The sequence below is a fragment of the Dama dama genome, chromosome 17, assembly GCF_033118175.1.
Source record: "Dama dama isolate Ldn47 chromosome 17, ASM3311817v1, whole genome shotgun sequence".
NCBI lineage: Eukaryota > Metazoa > Chordata > Mammalia > Artiodactyla > Cervidae > Dama > Dama dama.
In genome coordinates this window covers 19,191,275-19,212,139 of record NC_083697.1, presented here as the reverse complement: position 1 = coordinate 19,212,139, position 20,865 = coordinate 19,191,275, and the positions used below count along the sequence as shown (strand labels likewise).

Here is a 20,865-nt window from a genome sequence, read left to right as displayed (position 1 = left end):
GGACAGCTTTTGTGGGTTTTAAGAAATGAAGGGAAAAGTTGGTCAGGAAAAGGAGGCCGATTAATGCATAATGTAAATCTATTATCCTTAGATCCTTAGGTATCCGGATGAAAGTTTGTCTGGATTGGTATGTGTATTCCGGAGAGTGGTTCAACATCTTCTAATTTTGGGCTACAACCCAGCAAATTTAGAGGTGTCTCAGACTGAAAAAAGTTGGGAAACAATGGACTCTCCAAATGCCAAAACAACTGTATGAAACATTTAAACATTCCGTTAATCAAATTGGTTTTGTTTATATATTAACAAACAACTGATTTCCATTTTTTTTTCATGAAATTTGCTACTTTTTTTCTTTGCTGAATTAGTCAATTCTGTTGTTGTTTTGACCTTGTGTAAACACAGCCTAAACCAATATTTATTAATTAAGCCAGCCATGCACATTAGCAAAGACTCATAACCAGAGCTCAGAAGAAATTAGCTTAAGTCTACAGGAACTGAAGTGTAGGCAAGTAAGTTTTAATCAAGTACCAGACTTCTTCGGGCTATTGCTGCTCACTGCCATCAGATTCACCACTGTTATGACAAATGGTAATTTTAAGGAAAACTTTATAATGTTTTAGGGCTGACAGGGTTTTTATCTCAACACTAAACACATGAAAACTTAATTTGGATGTTGGGATGAACACGTCTTAAGAATACGAAAGATCTCCATGCTAAAATAACTTTCAGTAAAATCTAACATTTGAAATTACTTGGAATTCTTGTTTATCTATCACTATACTATAGTATCTAACCATGCTATATGATTAATATTTAACATTTTATTTTCCCAACTAAAACTTATGGTCACTGGATTTATGTACCTTCTCATTTAATCAAGAAGTGATTGCCAGCTATTAATTTATGGAATAAATACCTTGCAAGAAAACACAAACAATAAATAATAGTTTATTTCTCTGTGACCTTCATATTCAAAAGCATTGAGATGTCAGGGATCTCTGCAAATACCCAGCTGTCTTAATTTGTCAACACAGACTCATTTAGGGAAAGAGTTCCAATTGCTTTAGAAATCACAATCATTTTAGGTCTTTTCAATTTCAAGTGGTATTTAACTTTGTTGACCAAATGCCAGTGTCATCAATGAATAAACTTATAAACAATTCAACGTGCTTTTATTCTTATTAATAAATCAAAAAATTCTGGGCAGTGCTGGGTGCATTATGCCCTTGTACACCAAGTATCTGCTAATTCAGAAGAAAGGGAACACCTTGGAGTTTTCTGATGCACAGTCTCTGAATGACTGAGGCAAATACTCATACCTAGAGACGATCTCTAAGACCTCCCTGTAGGGCCCTGTGACTTATCCAGGAAATAATAAATCCATCTGGATCCTTGTTTCACCTTATACCCAAGAAGACTGTTCAGCTGCAGTTATGCACAGGAAGAGGCATGCTATTTCAAGGTTACTATATAGACTCAAATTTTAACAGCACCGAAATGACTTCATGTTTAAGCGTATCTTTAGGCAAGCCTAAAATACAGAATTATGGAATACAAACTGAAAAATGAGGATGATTACTGACTTTATTAAAGGATTATTTGTTTTATAAAATAGTTTATCACAAGATTGCTTCTAATGGCCAGCTTCAAAAAAACATTAAAAATATCACATACTTTTGATTTATAGTCAACTCTTTGGAATATGTTTGTTTGAATAATCTTTTATCATATTCTGCAAGGATACAGGAGACTTAATCACCAAGATTTTCTAAAGCAGCATTTAAACCAGGGCAGTACACATATATCCTGATTTTAATTGCTACCATTTAGATAGCTTCCAACTTAAGAACATATTGCACTACAAAAGTTCACTGGCAAGTTGATAAATTTAGATTATGAATGTCTACAGAAAGTAAGATAATTTGTGGTTATATTCCACAAAAGCTGAAACAGTAGAATCTCTCACCAAATTAGTGGCTACTTCCTTATAGAAAGGGTCACCATTATACCATTAACTGCTAATATTCTACTATTTTGACCTTCTAAAACAAATCAGAAAGGTGAGATCAGAAACTCCAGCCTTCCAACACAACTATGTTTGAACATGGGGGCACAGCACTATGATCTAGATAGAAAAGGAAGACATGGATTTATGTCCTGGGCCTGATTCTTATTAATTATGTGGATTTGGGCTATTCAGACCTTTGAAGCTAAGTAACTAGTTCTTCACCTCGCAAATGAACATTACAAATATATATATTTTAAAATCTTATAACAGTATGTATAAAATTATAAAGCCCCACTGGGTTTTATCACAGGGGTTTGTCCTCTGTAAGAGACATTACGCGCATTAGTGATCAGCAATTACACTCTAGTACAGTGGGCCATTTCAAATGTGTAGAACACTGAATATCTGCAATGAATGCTCATGACTTGAGAAACGTCTGCATTTCTAAATTAAGTGCAATCTATTATGTTAATATTTACACATTGAGATTACCCCTAGATTCTTATAATGCATCACTGTTTAGATTGGTTTTTAAATAGATTCTACTGACATTCTCACACACAGGTTCCTTCCCCACCCCATTGCTTCCTAATGATGCAGGATTTTCCACGACATCTGGTCTTAGTGTCAACAACCATTTATAGCATATCAGCTGTAATGAGCAGCAACTGCTTGCAAGTTTTGTTCTGTACTTCCATATGGATACAATGGCAACTTCTTTCATCATGATTTGGGGTTTTCTTGAAACTGTTCAAGTATCTCAAAGTACTGAGGCAAGTTTCTGGAATCACTTTCAGAATTTCAAGAGACTTGGGAGATAAACTAATTCAAACCCCTCTTTCTCTAAACAAGGTAGGGAGGTTCAAAAAGATGAAGCAAGGGCTTGAGGTCAGATTTCCTGATACCTTCCTTTTAAATATGTGATTCTGAGGTATAAAAATCATTCTTTTTCAAATGGGAATCCATTCAGTAGATATTTTAAGAAGAATTTAAAGTACTCAAAAATATTTATTACCCATATTCAAATAAAACATGTGAAAACTTATGAAAAAGGCATAATTTAATCTTTGCTTCTTAAAAATCTCACAAACATATCACAAGGGTTTCTAAATTAGCATTATGTTTATTAAAGAACTGATTCAGCAGAGGTGATGATCATCTTCAATGTGAGTCATATAAACATCTTCACCATTAGTCATAAGACAGATTTATCTGTGCACATACATGATAACTAGCCAGTAAACTCAAACATATGCAATTTAAGTTTAGTGAAATCATGTGTATTTTACTTTCTTTAAATGTTTTGCTGTTTATGGATATTATAAAACAGCAGGTTATGAGTTTTATTATTCTATATGATTTGATTCTTATGCCACCCTGGATACTGGCTTTTAAGAAGTGACACAGTCTTTTAAAATTTCTTTCCTCTAGTTGGAAAGTGTCAATATTCCAATATGAAGTTCATCAGTCAGTGCTTTGGTGTGTTTTCAGCCACTTCTTTGCCAAAGAAGGTGTGAACAAAGCTCCTAAAATTCAACTAAGTGAAATCTTGCATGAATTGAAAAGCCTGAATGTCAGGCTCATTCACACATGTGGTGGAGGTCCTTTTGTGCACATGGCACAAGTGACTTTTGCTTTTATTTTCACATGGTGGATGCCTGAATTTATGTACTTAGCATGGGGAGTTTGTAGCTGATGAATGCGCTGTAAGTTTGTGATGAGGAAGTTCTATTTCTATCACTGTGCACATATGAGCAAGTTCATAAGAATCACTCTGTATTACATTCCTGTTTCTCGATGCACTTCTAACACTGATTCTCAGCACACACCATCAGGTAGGTTGAAAGAACCAGGGTGTAACCACAGGGACCGTGCCAATCACCTCCTGCTTCTCCACAGCCTGACACACACCGAGTACTTCATGGAGGAGCAGAACGACTTAATGGATTATGGAATTTGTCACACAGTTTGTAATGTATCTAGATGTACATTAAAGACTATGATATAGCCTTTAAACTTTTTTTTTAAAGATGATTTTGTGAAAAGTGAAGTACTTGTGATTTTGTAATCAAGGAAAACGCAGAAATCACTATTTGACATAGCTACCAATGGTGACAAGGATTTACTGAATGCTTGTCACATTTCCAGAAAATGAATTTCTTTCTTTTCTGGTCATACATTTAATTTTGTGTCTATGAAAGTCTTAAAAATCCTCCCAAATGTCCAGAATTACTATCTTCACTAAAATATATCTATCCATCCTTCTATCTACTTACCTACCTATCGATCTTATATTCATCTACCCGTCTAATGATTTTTCTGTTAAATAACACTTCTTCAGGAGGTAGGCTTTAAGAAGACAATATTTTCTACCAAGCCAATTCACCAGGGCCTATTTGTGGCTAAAAGATTCAGTTGTATGTATGCAGCCTCTTATCCAGAGAGCTGCTCATGAGGCAGTTTAGTAACCACTTCTGATACACCTTGAGCTGAAGAAATTTTACTACTTTGTGTGAAAAATGGTTATTTGAAAAAGTACAGCTGTATAACTGTCTCTTTTGACTTGCTTCCTTCTGTCAACTGATTCAGAGAAATTGTATTCTCCACGCTCTTACGTGAGAGAACACATCTGACTTGATATTACTTTATTTACTGTGACATCGAGAGTTGTCGCTTTTTACCACAGCCTCTTTTTGACCTGATATATTTCTGGAGGCGGTGCCTGTCTGATATACTTCCATCTTTCTGGGAGAAGCAGCATGGATACATCTTCCACATATGTTTAAGTGATCTTTTAACTCATTGGCCTGTATGTTCCATGTATACAGGTTTGTTTTTGTTTTGCTGTGTAATACATGCCTAAACCTAAGAGAGGGCCTTAATAGATGCTCGAGAAATACTTGATTAATGTTTGTTCTTCTCTTTTGATACCTGAATTTTTAATTATCAGTTCACACAGATATCCCCCCACATTACAGTAATCCTCTCTTCATAAATGATCGATTTTTTAAGGACTCCAAACTGATTGTCTTGATGTGGCCTAAATTAAATGTGGCAAATCCATTTCATTCTTCTCAATGTCTCATTTTCCAAAGGCTGTGGACAACGCCACCTTACTGATTTCCTAAACAGAACATTATCACTTTTTACACCAGTCTTTTGTCAAAATTTATGCTGTTCTCCTACTCTATGTCTTAACTATACCTTATTCTCTTCTTCCTAATGATACAAATTTTGTATAGCTCTGAAAAGCCACAGTTGGGGATTATTTTAATCTCTTGATTCACTAAATTTAGACCCACTTCCCCAAATAACTCTCAATGCTGATGGTAAAAGGAGTTTCCTGTCACTGTTGTGAACTCTTCTTTGGTCTCTATGAGGGTTTTCGATTCATTCATCTAACTGAACTGAGAAGTGGCAGGGATTAAGCTTGCAGACCCTGGAGCCCAACTGCTTGGGCACAGGTCCTGTCTTACTAGCTGTGCCTCTGAACAAGTCCTTTTACTCGCGGTTGCTAGTCTCCTCTTAGGTAACATGGAGACAATCATGGTACCTTCCTCATGAAGTTATTCTGAAGATTCGTATGATAATACAGTGCAGGGTATAGAGCAACTGCTTGATAAATGGCAGCTATGGCCCTTTTATTTTTATTAAGGTTGTGCCTTGATCCAAACCCTCTCATATCCCTGAACTATGTCACCACTGCTGGACATCCCTAAGAGATCTACATCCATTGCCTGACACTGAATGCACCTTAGATGGAAGACTGTGGTCCATGGATCCACTGGATACTGCCTGGGGCTGCCTGGCATGCTGCCAGCATCTCACCACCCTGAACTTTCTCCTGCTGTTGTCTCTGGGACATCCTCAAGTTGCCTGCTATGCCCTAGCCTTGTCTCTAGGCCTGATAAGTTTCCATCTGGAGGATTTTACTGTCTAAAGAGCCCCTCAAAGTGGAAGTTATTAAAATATTAAAAAAGAGATCTTCATGTTACCACTGAATCAAAGAGGATATGCTTATCTTCTTTTATTCAACATTAATTAATATATCACAACAGCCTATTTTACTCAGTGCTGTCTTTTAAAGGACAAATGTACTTTTGGTTGAACTTTATTCTTTCCTGAATTGAAGGACTATGCTGCAAGTGTTAACTAGGTACAAGGTCCCACGTCAGGTACTGGGAAGGAACACAAATGGCTATTATGCTCAGAGGAGTCTATAGACAACCGGTACAGTACTCCTGTGCTCACAGGTGCCGGTGATGATGATAAATGTAATTCATCCTGTGTCTTTATCTCACTGATATGGACAAATTTAACTCTGTCTATTGTACATGAATTAACCCCATGGACTAATGTAGCCCACCAGGCTCCTCTGTCCATGGGATTCTCCAGGCAAGAATACTGGAGTGAGTTGCCATTTTCTTCTCCAGGGGATCTTCCCAACCCAGGGATCGAACCCAGGTCTCCCGCATTGCAGACAGATGCTTTAACCTCTGAGCCACCAGGGAAGCACTGTACATGAATTAACATGAATCTTGCCCTGGAAGCAGAAATATATGGCCTAATAATTGTAAGGGCAACATTTGTGCTTAAAGCCTGATAATAGATTTCAGCAGCTGATCTTTTTCATTTTAATATATTGGTAAATGTGTTATTCCAAGCTGTATAGTTATCAGATTATGCATCATGGGCACAGAAGCCACAGATCAAAGCCAGCGACAGAGCACTTAAGCTGCCCCTTGCACACAAGCTTGGGCCTCTGTTGGTAAGTTTATGTCGCGGCCTATTAGGAACTAGACTCAACTGAAGTTTATCCAAGTCAGCGATTTGACAAAAACTAAGACAACAATTACAGAAATTATAACAAGCTTCATCAGAAGTTCATCTCCATCCTCTCCTTAAATCTGAGTAAGAACGGAAAGCAAAAACACTCTTCCCTCTTGAAAGAAATCTGAGGGGTGATGCAGCAGGCTAATTTCTTTTAGTAGTAGCCTCTCTGGAAATCACCTGCATGCGTTTTTAATTAGTGACTTTAGCTCATATGTCAGAAAACATCTTTTCCTTCCCAATCCACAGCCTAGGCTCATTGACATCTCTGATAAAAGTTCCGGTCTTTGAAGGACTCAGCTGAGTTTGGACATTTACAGAAGTGCAATATCAAGACCTCAAAAAATATATTTCCAAAATCCTGGAACAAAATTTGCATTTCTCATCATGGCTTTAACAGAATACTTATAATTACATAAATGAAGTAAAATATCTCAATAAATGTATTAAACAGTAAGAATAGCACCAACAAGGTGCATGTCTGCATACAGTCACTTAAAAAGGAAAGTAGCACTGTGAGTTCTAAGAAGCAACAAAAAGGGGCACTGTCTTTATGTGGCTACTAAGCAGTTTTTGAGGTGATTGCCAAATATATGAATCTTCAAAGGAACACATTCTTTTTCCTTTTTCCTGATGGGTAAATTTGGTAAGCGTTGGCAGATGGACACAATTCTACCTTGGTTCTCCAAAAGAACAAGCTCTCAGACTCAAACTGAAATCAAAGGAGGGTTCTAGAAAAGGCAATGTTTTGCTTACAGATCACATCTTCAAGTAACTTGCTGTGAATCACTGAAGAAATATTCTTCTAGAACATACAAAATGAGTGGGAAGTACTGTAACAAGAGAAGTATGCCCAGGAGAAACCAGCCTAGGTCCTGAACACGTTGCAGTTTAAGACATTCTAAATTATCCTTTGCCACCTTTGTACTAAAGCCTGGAAAAGGCTGAGGTTTCAAATGAAAAGTCACAGCTCCACAGTGCTCCCATGTGCTATGTTGCCCACCTAGGAATTTTCCTCCATTAAATTTCCAGGTGTAAGTAAAGCTAGAATGCTGAGAGAAGAGGCCAGAGAATTAATAACAAGATGGTCGCCTCTGAAATGTTTAATTTCTAAATGATCTGAACTCTTCTCATTCTCAACAGTTATCAGAAACTGAGTCAAGTCTTAAAAGTATTAGTATGTAGCTATATGTTACATATGTACTATTTGATAATAAGATTTGTTTTACCCTTTTTCCATCTGTTTTAAAACACAGTAGTATCTTGACCCCCTAGAAATATAAGTAAATAAAAAAGCAGGAAGACTCAATGTCCTCTGAATTCCTGGGACTAATGTTAAGGGAAAAAGACTTTACTACCCACATGGAGGCCTTTAACACCAATCTCGTGGGCCAAAAATCTACCTAATATATTCATCTCTATTTACTTTATAATTTTGATAACTACTTACAAAATATAGGTACATATAGTATGAGTTTGATCAACAAACATGTCAATGTGTTCACAGAACAAGTTTAAAGAGAAGAGGAGATCATCAGTCCTACTCAAAGTCACATTAGATGCTGTATCCTGTCTTTAGAGAAAGAAAATATAACCTACTTATTGTTCATGTTAGGAAATGATTTCTCTCTGGATGAAACGGGATTTATATAAGTTTCAAGCGTGCATTAGAGAAGAGAGAAAGTAAGACAGATTGTGGCGAGGGAGTGTTTTCGTTATGTGTTGGAAAGAGTCCGCACAACTTTATTGCTCACATTTTTGCCTTTACAGGCATAGCTGCAGCTGAAGAGTCGTTAGGAATCGTGTGGTGGTTTGTCTTCTCCAAGGGCATTACTCACCTTCAGGTCCCGATGGACTACGCCCATCTGATGGCAGTGTAGCACAGCCTCCAGGATCTGCTGAATGCAATGACTGCATGCAAACACCAGGGGGCGTGTGTTAGTTCCAAGCTTACACTCACTGTCTGTACACCCTCAGAGAGACTGGGTTAAAGTGCAAAACTAGCAGACAACTGGGGTTGCGTTTAAACATCTTCAGTCACGTAAACACAGGCTCGAGTAGAGTGACTACTACCTCAGGACAATCAGGATCTTGCCAGATGTGGGCCAAAATGTAGGTTCACTTGTTCTAGAAAAATCCACCTTAAAACTTTCAATTCAGGAGCTCTTTTCCTGGTTATAAATACTCACAGGAAATGAACTGGAACACAAGTATAGTTTTTATAGATGTTGTGTCCCACCTTCCCGCCACACTAAAAAAGCTGTTTCCCTCTTCTCTCCCATTTTTCTCGTATCATTCGAAAGCTGTCACATTAGCAGTCAAGGCTCCATTAAGGTTAAATTAGGATACGTAATGAATTTTTGATAAATCATTAACTTCGCATGCTTTAATTTAGCTGGCAATTATTATCTCTTGCCTGAGGGTTCATCGGACTCAAATGGAGCAATGAGGAACCAGTTGTTCTGCTACAGCAACCCATGGTCTCAGAACAGAAGTGGTGTTCAGCTCTACAGGCGGACATACATCACAGGCCAAGGTTATTTCCAGGCCAATGCTGGACATCTCAGGAAAGCCTGCCCCCAAACCGTCTCCGGTGGTTTACTCCTCGGAACCTTAAGAGCTGCGCTTTCAGTGCTGGCCTTCCCTTTTGCTATGATGTATATTTAGCCTGTAGATGAGCAAACTGGAAGAGGCATCATGCATTATCATGTCATCATTTAGTCATTGTAAGGAAAAGTTGGGAAAGGCACGGGAACGACTGTACAACACCCACCCTCTGCCCTTTCCCCAGAAAAAAAACAAACAAAACTTCCTCTGATTCAGGTTTACGGACTCCATATACTGACCTTCAGGTCCCTGTGCACTATGCCATTTAGATGACAATGATTTACACTTTCTAGAATCTGCTGTATACAATGACTGTAAAGATACAAGGGCAGAATGGGAGGGAGAACATTTTAAAGGCACATAATCACATTGAATACAAAATAAAATGAAAATTTGAACAAAACAAACAAACGAACAAAAATTATATTTTTCACATTTTTTTAGCTTTACACTGGAATTAAATAATGCTGGATAAAGCTAATTTTGGCAGTAACAAAAATGACATCCAACACAGAATTTGTGACATGTTCAGACAAAACAATTTGATATGTGTTTTCTTTCATTGCAACTCTATCAATCATTTGTTTATAGAAGTCAAAATTTCCATATTCAGGGAGAAAATTTCATAAATAATTCTAGGAAATTTTATAAATAATTCCCACAATGTTCTGGGAAAATTCTTCAGTGAAATAAAATTTATGGGTATTTCTCATACACATCTAAACTGTTTAAAATCTGAGGTCACAATTAAACATAGGTGTTGAAACAAGAGGGTAACACAAATGAAGTGGCAGGTGAAACAAGGGTTAAAAAAAAACAGAGGGAGACATTTACCATTTTGACTTAGAAATGGTGCTGCTTATATAATATGTAATAGGAAAACTAATGCACGTCTCCAGTAACATAAGGAGAATTTAAAGTAAATCCATGGTATTGAAAAAAAAAAACCCTCTTCAGGATAACCATACTTTGGGGAAGGAATAAAAACTTGAAAAATAAAAATAAAATTTTAAATCCCCTGGAGCACTGGTGGTTGTTCAACACATTCCATACGCTTCAGTGAAAGAAAACTTATTCCTATGTTAAAATGTACGTGTATGTTACGTCAAATAGACTGCTAATTAAATTAGAGGGAGGACATCATTGGTGGACATCATAAGGTCCCACGAGCTGTCATCTGACACACAGTAACGTAAGACATATCACACTGATGGATTCTGAACAAGGTCACTGTGTGATTCAAATGCAGTATATTAGAGAACTACATTCATTCATTCAAGGATTAAGCAATAGTTTAGCGAGGACATTTTCAATCATTTAATGTACAAAATACTGCTACTCCAAAGTAAATTCTTGAATTAAAAAAAGTAATCACTGTCTATCTGATTTATTACAGCATAAGTGTCACAATGATCATGGTTATGATTTTCTAGCTCTAACTCGATTTACGTGTACCACTAAAAGAGCTTGAGATTGATTGATTTTGACTATACAGCTTACTGGACTGTTGGTAATTATTTGCTAAATCATATGGCTTTTTTTCCTTCTACAGTAATGTTCACATTATACTTCTTGTTAGGAATACTTTACTCGTTCATCTCAAGCCACTGGTATCAGTTTTTAGTCCTAATGAATAACAGAAAATAGAGAAGTAAAAAATAATTAATATTAAATAAGCTTCACCATATGTTACTAGTGAGAATGAATTCAATTCTTAACTTCTTGAGGGCTAGTACTAAACAGATTTTTACAAGTTACTTGCTCTTTATGCATATGGTTGAGAAGAGAATGTTTCTTCTCCTTAATTATGTGTGGGACCTATCCTAAACTGTATCCTACAGTAAATTTCAAAACTTAATATAAGCATGTACATGAAATGATCCAACATTTAGGGTCTATCCTGTTATCTTACGGCTGAAAATAGTCTCTAATTTCAACCAGTATTTTGAAACACAATAACAACCTGTTTAAAATAACTTTGAAAAGCAAAATAAAGGAAATTTCTTAACTTTTTTTTATTACCTTGATAAAAAAGATTATTCTCTTGGCAAGCGGGAAAACAGTTACTTCCAAGGCTATTCTGAAGTGCTTTTCAGAGGCCTAATGTGAGGATGTGGCTTAAACTGAACAAGTGATGATTCACACATCGTAAGTGACATGGAACTTTCTATTTGACCTTGGCAGTAGAAATTCCATTAAAAAATTAAAGAGTGTAGTCAGGTGCAGATAAGATTCATAAAATGTCATAAACAGTAACATTAAACCAAGAAGGTGAATGAGAAGTTCAGAAGTGAGCCTGGGTATGCATGTGCTACTTTGGAGGGACGGGGGCCTGCTATCAGCTGACTGGTACCCGGCCAGGCTACCAGGGAGGCAGCAGCCTTAGGAAGCTCTGAGAGCACCGGAGAGAACAGGCAGGCCCAGACCACCGTGACCGAGCACAGATGCCCTCTCCTTCACATGGCTAGCAAGGGGCTAATCACCCGTGGCCAGGTTTTTAGAAATGAGTACTGACTACAGAATATATATAAGACATGCCAAGGACACTAACGCCATGCAGTCTAAGTAGTGTCTCAGCAAGTAAATTAATGTTACTTCACTCCAAAAACATTGCCTTTGTGTAGCCTAGGAAGTCTCAAATGAGACAAAATGTTAGCCATTTTTAACTTCTGTAAAAATGTTGCCAATTAACAAGATTGGGAAATCTTCTTGAACCCCCTGAAGTACCTGAGTAAATATTTTTTCAAGTGAGAGTTCCAAGGACTTTAATGAAATTTCCAAAGAGGTAAATAGTTCATAATGCTTTAAGGAGACCACTGGGGCTTTTGGAGTCTGTTTCTTTTTATGGTCTCTGATTGGACGTGGGCTGTTCATGGAATTTTCTGTGATGAGGGAAATGCTTTATATTTGTTATGTCCAGTCAGTTGCTACTAGGCACTCGTGTAATTAAGCACTTGAAATGGGGCTAGTGCAACTGGGGAACTGAACTTTTTATTTAAAGTAACCGAAACTGAAATTAAAAGTCATATGTATAAACAACAAAGCCCTACTGTATAGCATAAGGAACTATATTTAATCGCTGCTGTTGTTCAGTTCTTAAGTCGTGTCTGACTCTTTGCAACCCCATGGACTGCAGCACTCCAGGCTTCCTTGTCCTCCACAATCTCCCAGACTTTGCTCAAACTCATGTCCATTGAGTCAGTGATGCTATCTAACCATATTCAATATTCAAAAATTCATATTCAATATTCTAACTATATTCAATATCCTGTAATAAACCATAGTAGAAAAGAATACCAAAAAATCACTTTGCTATATTGCAAAGTATTGCAGAAATTAATACAACACTATAAATCAACTATACTTCAATAAACTAAGTTAAAAAAAATAGTCATATGTGACTAGTGGTTATCACACTGGGAAGCCTAGCATCTAGAGACCAGAGGGTTTCAATTTTTTTTTTATTCTCATAACTTTGATAAAAAAGTATATTTCTTTATCAGAAGTCATTCCAGCTAGGCTTTAAAAATATATATATATTCTAACTACAGATACTAGTTAAAAGTAAAGTTTACATCAGATTCATAGTTTTTTTTCCCCTCCAAAAACCATCTTGAAAATCCGTAAGAGAGAGAGGACTTGTGAAAAGTCCAAGACGATATTATGAGATTCTCATAATCCTAAGTGCCATGATATATTTGTAGAGATATACTGAACAAGCATCATGTGAGTGCTGAGTCTTATATCTTGTCCAGGACAAGTCACTTACCTGGCATCAGCTTCACTGTAATATTCTCTTGCCACTATGTCTTCAAACAGTTCACCTCCAGTAACTCTGTGAAGACAAACAAGATTACACTAAAAAAGAAAAAACTAGGCATCAATAGATTTGCACCAATGTTGATATAGAATATTTGTTTTCATATTATTATATAAACATAAAGTACAATAAATTATTATAAAAACATAAAGTATATTAAAATATCATAAGACTTCATCAATTCAGTTCAGTCGCTCAGTTGTGTCTGACTCTTTGAGACCCCATGAACTGCAGCATGCCAGGCTTTCCTGTCCATCATCAACTCCCGGAGTTTACTCAAACTCATGCCCATTGAGTTGGTGATACCATCCAACCATCTCATCTTCTGTTGTCCCCTTCTCCTCCTACCCCCAATCCCTCCCAGCATCAGGGTCTTTTCAAATGAGTCAGCTCTTCTCATCAGGTGGCCAAAGTATTGCAGTTTCCGCTTCAACATCAGTCCTTCCAATGAACACCCAGGACTGGTATCCTTTAGGAGGGACTGGCTGGATCTCCTTGCAGTCCATGGGACTCTCAAGAGTCTTCTCCAACACCACAGTTCAAAAGCGTCAATTCTTTGGCGCTTAGCTTTCTTTATAGTCCAATTCTCACATCCATACAGGGATACTGGAAAAACTATAGCCTTGAGTAGATGGACCTTTGTTGGCAAAGTAATGTCTCTGCTTTTTAATATGCTGTCTAGGTTGGTCATAACTTTTCTTCCAAGGAGTAAGTGTCTTTTAATTTCATGACTGCAATCACCATCTGCAGTGATTTTGGAGCCCCCCAAAATAAAGTCTGCCACTGTTTCCCCATCTATTTCCCATGAAGTGATGGGATAAGATGCCATGATCTTTGTTTTCTGAATGCTGAGTTTTAAGCCAACTTTTTCACTCTTCTCTTTCACTTTCATCAAGAGGCTCTTTAGTTCTTCTTCACTTTCTACCATAAGGGTGGTGTCCTCTGCATATCTGAGGTTATTGATACTTCTCCTGGCAATCTTGATTCCAGCTTGTGCTTCATCCAGCCCAGCGTTTCTCATGATGTACTCTGCACATAAGTTAAATAAGCAGGGTGACAATATACGGCCTTGACGTACTCCTTTTTCTATTTGGAACCAGTTTGTTGTTCCATGTCCAGTTCTAACTGTTGCTTCCTGACCTGTATACAGATTTCTCAAGAGGCAGGTCATGTGGTCTGGTATTTCCATTCTCTTTCAGAATTTCCCACAGTTTATTGTGATCCACACAAAGTTTATTGTGATCCACACACATAAAACTCCATAATGGCTGATTTATATTCATCTAAACATTTTCCTTTCTATTTGCTTACACATCACTAGATCCTGGACACACACTTTTCTGTACACTGTAAAAATATTCAGACACATCTCTCATAGAAAATGGTTTCTATGAAACTCATTAATTCTCTAAATATTAACTAAGGTCTGACAAAGTGTGTGCAACCATTCAGGAGTATTTTCTGAACAGAAAGAGAAGATGATACATATCATGGATGTAGAGTGTGAATTTGCAGGCTGTATTTCTTTGGAGGGAATCGTTTTTTTAAACTGCAATGAACATGTCTTTGTGGGCTAGAGGTGGCCTTCCAAAATGCATATCACTCAGGGGCTGAGTGCTCACTTTTCTGTGTAAAAACACCCTGATCTCCTTAGTCCAAGTCTTCACCAGTAAACTAAGACTCAGGTTTTTGCAATGTCCTGGGAGTCAGCAGTGATCCCTTTCCAACTAGGAAGGAATCTATCTGTCTGCCCTTCTTAATAAAGTGAAGACTTTCCCACAACCCAGCAACTGGATTTGGTTACTCCAGGTAGTTCATTCAAATCATGGACTTCGAGGCTCTCTAGTGAAGGCGATATAACTCTCTTTGGGATTCATTTCTTTTCCAGGTCTGATAGATATAGATATAATGATTTGAGGCCAGAATTCCTTAAGTGGTGATTCTCTGGCTTAGGCTTTTTTTCTCCCCGCTTAAACAATGTTTTTAAATTTTAAAGTCACAAAATTTTGTAGTAAAATTTTAAAAATATGGAAACATACCAAGTCCTCTCCTTATCTCTTGATCCCAATTCCACTCTCCAGAATAAACTAATTTTAACTTTATGTGTGTCCTCTCAATTTTTTGTAGGTCTTTTAACACTTATACTTCTCCCTTTGCATATGCAAACAAAGAACATTTATCTCACTAAAGAGCAAACTGTGCAATCACAAAAGTTAGGTTACTTGTGTTTTTCATTTTACATTAAATCATGGGCACTCTTTCATGTCAGAAGCATTTTTCCCCTAATAAACTAAGCAGTGTGTGTGCTTGCATGCATGACTGTGTGCATCTTTGAGAGGATTTCTAAAAGATAAATTCTTATAAGTAAAATTACTGGGTCGAAGAGTACCCACATTTAAAATTTTGTTGGGAAGGCAAACTATGCCAACTTTGTTGGGAAGGCACATTATCTTCCCAAATGGTTGCACCTCCAATGCTGTGAAAGTATGGACAGGCCCCCGATATAACTAATGTTGGTTATGGTCAGTTAACAAAAACGCCTATCTAATTGGGGAAAAGTTAGCTCACGTTAATAAGAATTTTATTATGCGTGAAACGAATCATTTTCTTGTAATTGTCAGTCATTCCTTCCTTATTATGATCTGACTTGATTTTAAAAGAAAATTTCTGTTTTGGAGTTTCATCTTAAAATAGCTAACATTTATCAAGTACTTCCCATGTGCCACACAGTGTGCTGAGTTTTAAATTCACTGAGAAATCCTCATAATTCATGATGGTTTTACTACTAGTCCAGCTTATTGATGAGAAAATGGAAGTTAAGTAACTTGCCCAATTTTACATACCCCTGAGTGGCACAGGCGGGCCATCCACTCCACAGCCCACACTCTGAAATCACTACACAGTACAGCTTTTTCAGTCATCACACTGTCCATCTTTCCAGAGGTTTAGAAGGTATGAGTCATTTGGCCAAGCATCGGGTGAAGGTATAAGGCTTGCTGCATGCAAGTGTGAGATAAAATTACCCTAAAATTGTTTTTTTGTTGCTGTTCTTGTTTTTATTTTTTTGCTTAATAAATTCTGAAACATCAAATGAAAACATTTTCTAGAGATCACCAGTTATTAGTCTCTTCTGTATTTTCCTCTCCTAAATGTAAAGATGTGATACTAAAAACTACAGATTTGAAAGTTTATGTAACTTTCCCCCAGATCCATTGCATTTTGGATATTTGTAAGTTCTTTAATGTTGAAGTTACAACTTTCAATTCTATTGTTTTTAGATATAAAAGGGACATCTAAGATTATTTAAAGCTTCATAGATGCAGATGTAGAGAACGGTGTGGACACAGTGGGGGAAGGAGAGGGCGGTAGGAATTGAGAAAGTAGCACTGACATATATACACACCATGTGTAACATGGACAGCTAGTGAAGACTGCTGTCTGACAGAGAACCAGCCTGGTGCTCTGACGACCCAGAGGGGTGAGACGGGGGAACGTGGGAGGCTCGAGACAGAGGGGATACGTATATATAGTTATGATTGATTTGCATTGTTGTGGGGCAGAAACCAACGCAACACTGCAAAGCAATTATCCTCCAATTAAAAAACAAGCAGTCACAAGGAAAACAGAAAAAAAAAAATTCCTGTAACAACAGAAAAGCGTCACATAAGCTTGTTATGAAAACTACGGTTACATATACATATAACTGCACTTACTGGCACAGCTAAGCTTTTCTCCCAGCTATAATCTATGATAATTTGTGCCCTAGACAATTGTAATACAAAGTAATTAAATATTAGAGAGAAGGTAATTCCAACAAATCTATTGTCTCTGTAATGATGATAACAGTTTTGTGAGATTTCTTTCTTTGAATGTGACCAACATAGATATGATACATACTCACATTTATCCTTGTTTCTGACCACAGGTACCAAGAAAATCTGTATATATTACATACGATCTTGGATTATTAAAGTGCTTAACAAATATTAATTAAAAAGTCTATGGTCATTAAGAAAATTGCTGCTGCATATATAGTAGCTCCTTAAATAGATTATCTGCTCCATGAGAACTGCTGGGTCCTAAGGATCAGGATTTACGGATCTTTGTTACCTTAGTACCTAGCCTAGCAACTAAGACATAACATTTATTCAATTAATGAGTGCTGAAATAATGATTAAATGAATTACCCAAGTCAGAAAACTATGCTACCCATCTACTATTACAAGTTTAGAATTTACGCTCTGAGCTGAAGAAGAAAAAATAAATCCCACTAAAATTTAGCTACACTTGATAGTAGGTTTTATTTCTTGAGGGTTCATATCTAAAGAAGAATACTGAAAAATCAGGTATAACTATTAAACATATAAGTATAAGGGGTATAGAGTTCTATATTGAGTTGGAGATAAGTAGTCAACTGTCTCAAAGTACTCTTTCTTATTTTCTAGCATTCATTTTTCTCATTATTTAAAAATATCCTTGTGCAGTGAAGCCATTTTATCATTTTGACTATATGTATGACAAACATCTGGGAAGGCAAAAATGGAGTTCTAATAGAACACAATGCCTTAAAAAGAAACTACTGGACTTTTCTATACTCACATTATTTGTTTAATGGAGCACAGATTTAAGCAGGAGTTATTACAGATTTTGGAAAATTTTTAGTGTGTGAAGTTTCATAAAATTCACAAATTAGTCTGATGAATAAATTGTTTAATTAATTAGAGATTTTGTGAATAAATTGATGTTAGGGATCTGTATGACATGAAGCATATCAATTATATATTTGAATCATTAACTATCATTCATGAACCTCCAGAACATTAGAACTTATAGGAAAAAAAGATAATTCTGGAAGTATGAAAAGATAAGGCAACACATATCTTAGAGATGAGTATTTTTGTTGTTGCTTTTGTTATTTATTGAGATGCTGAATCATTCTCTGTTATCCAGCAAGAATGAATTATTTGTGCTCCTAGTATATTTGTGAGTTATATTAGAAATGCTTAAAAGTAGTTTCATCTTAAATAAAACATGAAATTTCACAAGGATTATAGCTTTGACGTGACACTGAGCAGCAGCTGGATTCCAAGATGTCCCAGACTGGGCTTTGGGAGGGAGAACGGGGCCACGCGGAGTCAGGAGCCAGCGCTGATGCAGAGACGGGACTGCTGCCTGAGGCGGCGGGGCAAAACCCAGGGCGCTCAGGCTGCAGTCACACTGGGAGGCGAGCCCAGAGCAGGCCCAGCGGATGCACGCTGAGGGGGCAGTGTCTCCAAGGCAGGGCCAGGAGTGTCTCCAAGAAAAGGAAGGAGTGATTCCCCCTGGAACTCTAGGTGTAGAGCTGGAGAACCAACCCAGCGAGCAGAGGCCACCAGACCTGAAACCCAAGGCTCCGAAGAGGAGTCACGTTAGCAAAGAATCCCCAGGGTCAGATGTTGGCCTGTCTGTCCCAAAACACTTCACATGCTCCTCTGCATCTGGGCGACGGGTGTGTGTCCTAGTGATCTCCAGGGCGGAAGCTGTGACGCTGACGTGTTTGGAGGTGTTACCTGCGAGGTGCCTGGCTCACCGCTTTGCATACCGTTGAACAGTAACAACACACACCCACCGGGTGCTCACCGCGTGCGAAGCCCAAGTGCTGCGCTGAGCCTCTAGCACAACAACCTCGTGAGGGAGACACAGGCATCTCCATCTCACTCACGAGGGCACTGAAGCAGTGGGGGTTAAGGACTTGCCCGAGAATGTACAACGTGGGAGAAAAAGGCTTGCAAATTCTCACTGTGCTCCCTCAGACGCAACCTGGAGGGCAGGCGAGGGCGGGTCAAAGATGTCTGCAGAGCCCAAAGGAGCATGTGAAAAGACTGGGACTCACACTGACATAAAGGCATTCCCACTCACATCCCTCTTAAGTCCTGGATTAAAGTCAGACCAGACGCTGGTAAGGGCTGGTCAGAGTGAAGCTGACCAGGGTTTATTTACAGGAGCGTTACTGGCTTTTCTGGCCAGACAATCCTTCACCATGTGGAATGTCCCTTGAATGGCAAAACTGTTGGCACCAGGCCACCCAGCAGGTGCCAGCAGCACCACCTTGTCAGCGTGTCAACCCCACTACTTCCACCAGTCACCCCAAGGTTCCCCCGAGGAACCCTTGCTGAGGACCACTGAGCTAAGGGAACAAAGTCTATGGAATACAGCTGAAAAGGTAGGCCTTCTTAGCACGTCTGACATATACAGTCAAACAAGCCAATCCACGGGCTTCCCTGGTGGCTCAGCTGGTAAAGAATCCGCCTGTAATGCAGGAGACCTGGGTTCGATCCCTGGTTGGGAAGATCCCCTGGAGAAGGGAACAGCTACCCACTCCAGTATTCTGGCCTGGAGAATTCCATGGACTCTGTAGTCCATGGGGTCGCAAAGAGTTGGACACAGCTGAGCGACTTTCAGTGTCCCTTTCACCTTTCAAGCCAGTCAATGATTCAAGGGCCTTTTGGGCACACATCTATGATGGAATATGGTATCTTCAGTACCTTACAGAAGTACTGCCTGGCAGATAGAAAGAGCTTCATGAATCTTTGCTGGGAAAATAAATTATTAAATAATCCAATGGATTAATGAAAACATATGCAACTGTCTACAATTTTATGGTTTAACCTGTACTTAAGGTAGAATCTGAGGGTGAAGAGGCCTAAGTACCTTTCATGTTATTTATCTACCAATCTCTAGATAAATCCTGCTGACTTTATCTCTAAAACGGATTAAGACTTCTTTCCATCTCCACTACAAGGTCCAAGTCATCACTATCACCGGCACCACTGCAACGGCCTCCTAAGTAACACCATGACCTCTCTCGCCCCTCTGCCATCAATTATCCCGACAGGCGGCTTTAAATGCACGTTGAATTTTATCTCACGCCTACATGATGCTCTTACGTACCTGCCCAGCGCTCCTCCAGGCAAACTCCTCACAGGACCTGCCTGTCTCCGGACTCTCCCTGGTGGCCCGCTCTGTGCTGCTCCAACCACACGCGCCTCCCTCCCGTTCCTTACATACACCAAGCTCCTCTCTCCCCTGAGCCTTTTCATGTGCTTGTTTCTCTTCTAGAACTTTCCCTCACTCTCTATATTCATTGAGTAGTTCCTCTTATCCTTCAAAATTTGGCTTAAATTTCTTATCCCCAGGCCTCTACTCACCTAAGTTATCTGATTGCCTTAGAGCCCTGCTTTATTCTCCATCACACCTATCACCAACACTTATCACTATGCATTCGTTTGTGTTTGCCTTTGTCGAATGTTGGTCTCTCTACCTGTACCGCTGCTCTGGGAGGGCGAATTTGCTCCTGCTTTTCCACTATAGAATATAAAGTGCTAACTCACAGGGCCTGTGACAAGCACGTTAAATGCTTATTAAGTGAATGAGCCCAGAGTTCTATATTTCACAGACAGCCAGATGTGTGGGATGATTACGTATCAAGGCCATTATGTTGATATTCCTGACATCATACCACTTACCATTACGTTTTATAAGAAAGCGGGGATCTCTCAGGCAGTTTTTCCCTAGAAACTATGTATTTCAGTTTTGGACTTATAGTATCTTTCCCATAAGA

The 20,865-nt window shown here is 38.3% G+C and overlaps 1 protein-coding gene across 13 annotated transcripts in view; it reads right to left on the bottom strand.

The window, feature by feature from the left end:
* Window positions 1-20,865, bottom strand: part of CAMK2D (calcium/calmodulin dependent protein kinase II delta) — a 309,449-nt gene that overhangs the window by 65,786 nt on the left and 222,798 nt on the right. For 12 of the 13 annotated variants that reach the window (XM_061164148.1, XM_061164144.1, XM_061164149.1 and 9 more), the window contains exons 5-6: window positions 13,215-13,280; window positions 9,685-9,757 (exon numbers count right to left, since the gene is read on the bottom strand). In XM_061164148.1, the coding sequence (XP_061020131.1) occupies window positions 9,685-9,757; window positions 13,215-13,280 (139 nt within the window). Of the gene's footprint in view, window positions 1-8,676; window positions 8,750-9,684; window positions 9,758-13,214; window positions 13,281-20,865 lie in introns of all 13 variants that reach the window. The other variant, XM_061164157.1, reaches the window with a different exon arrangement.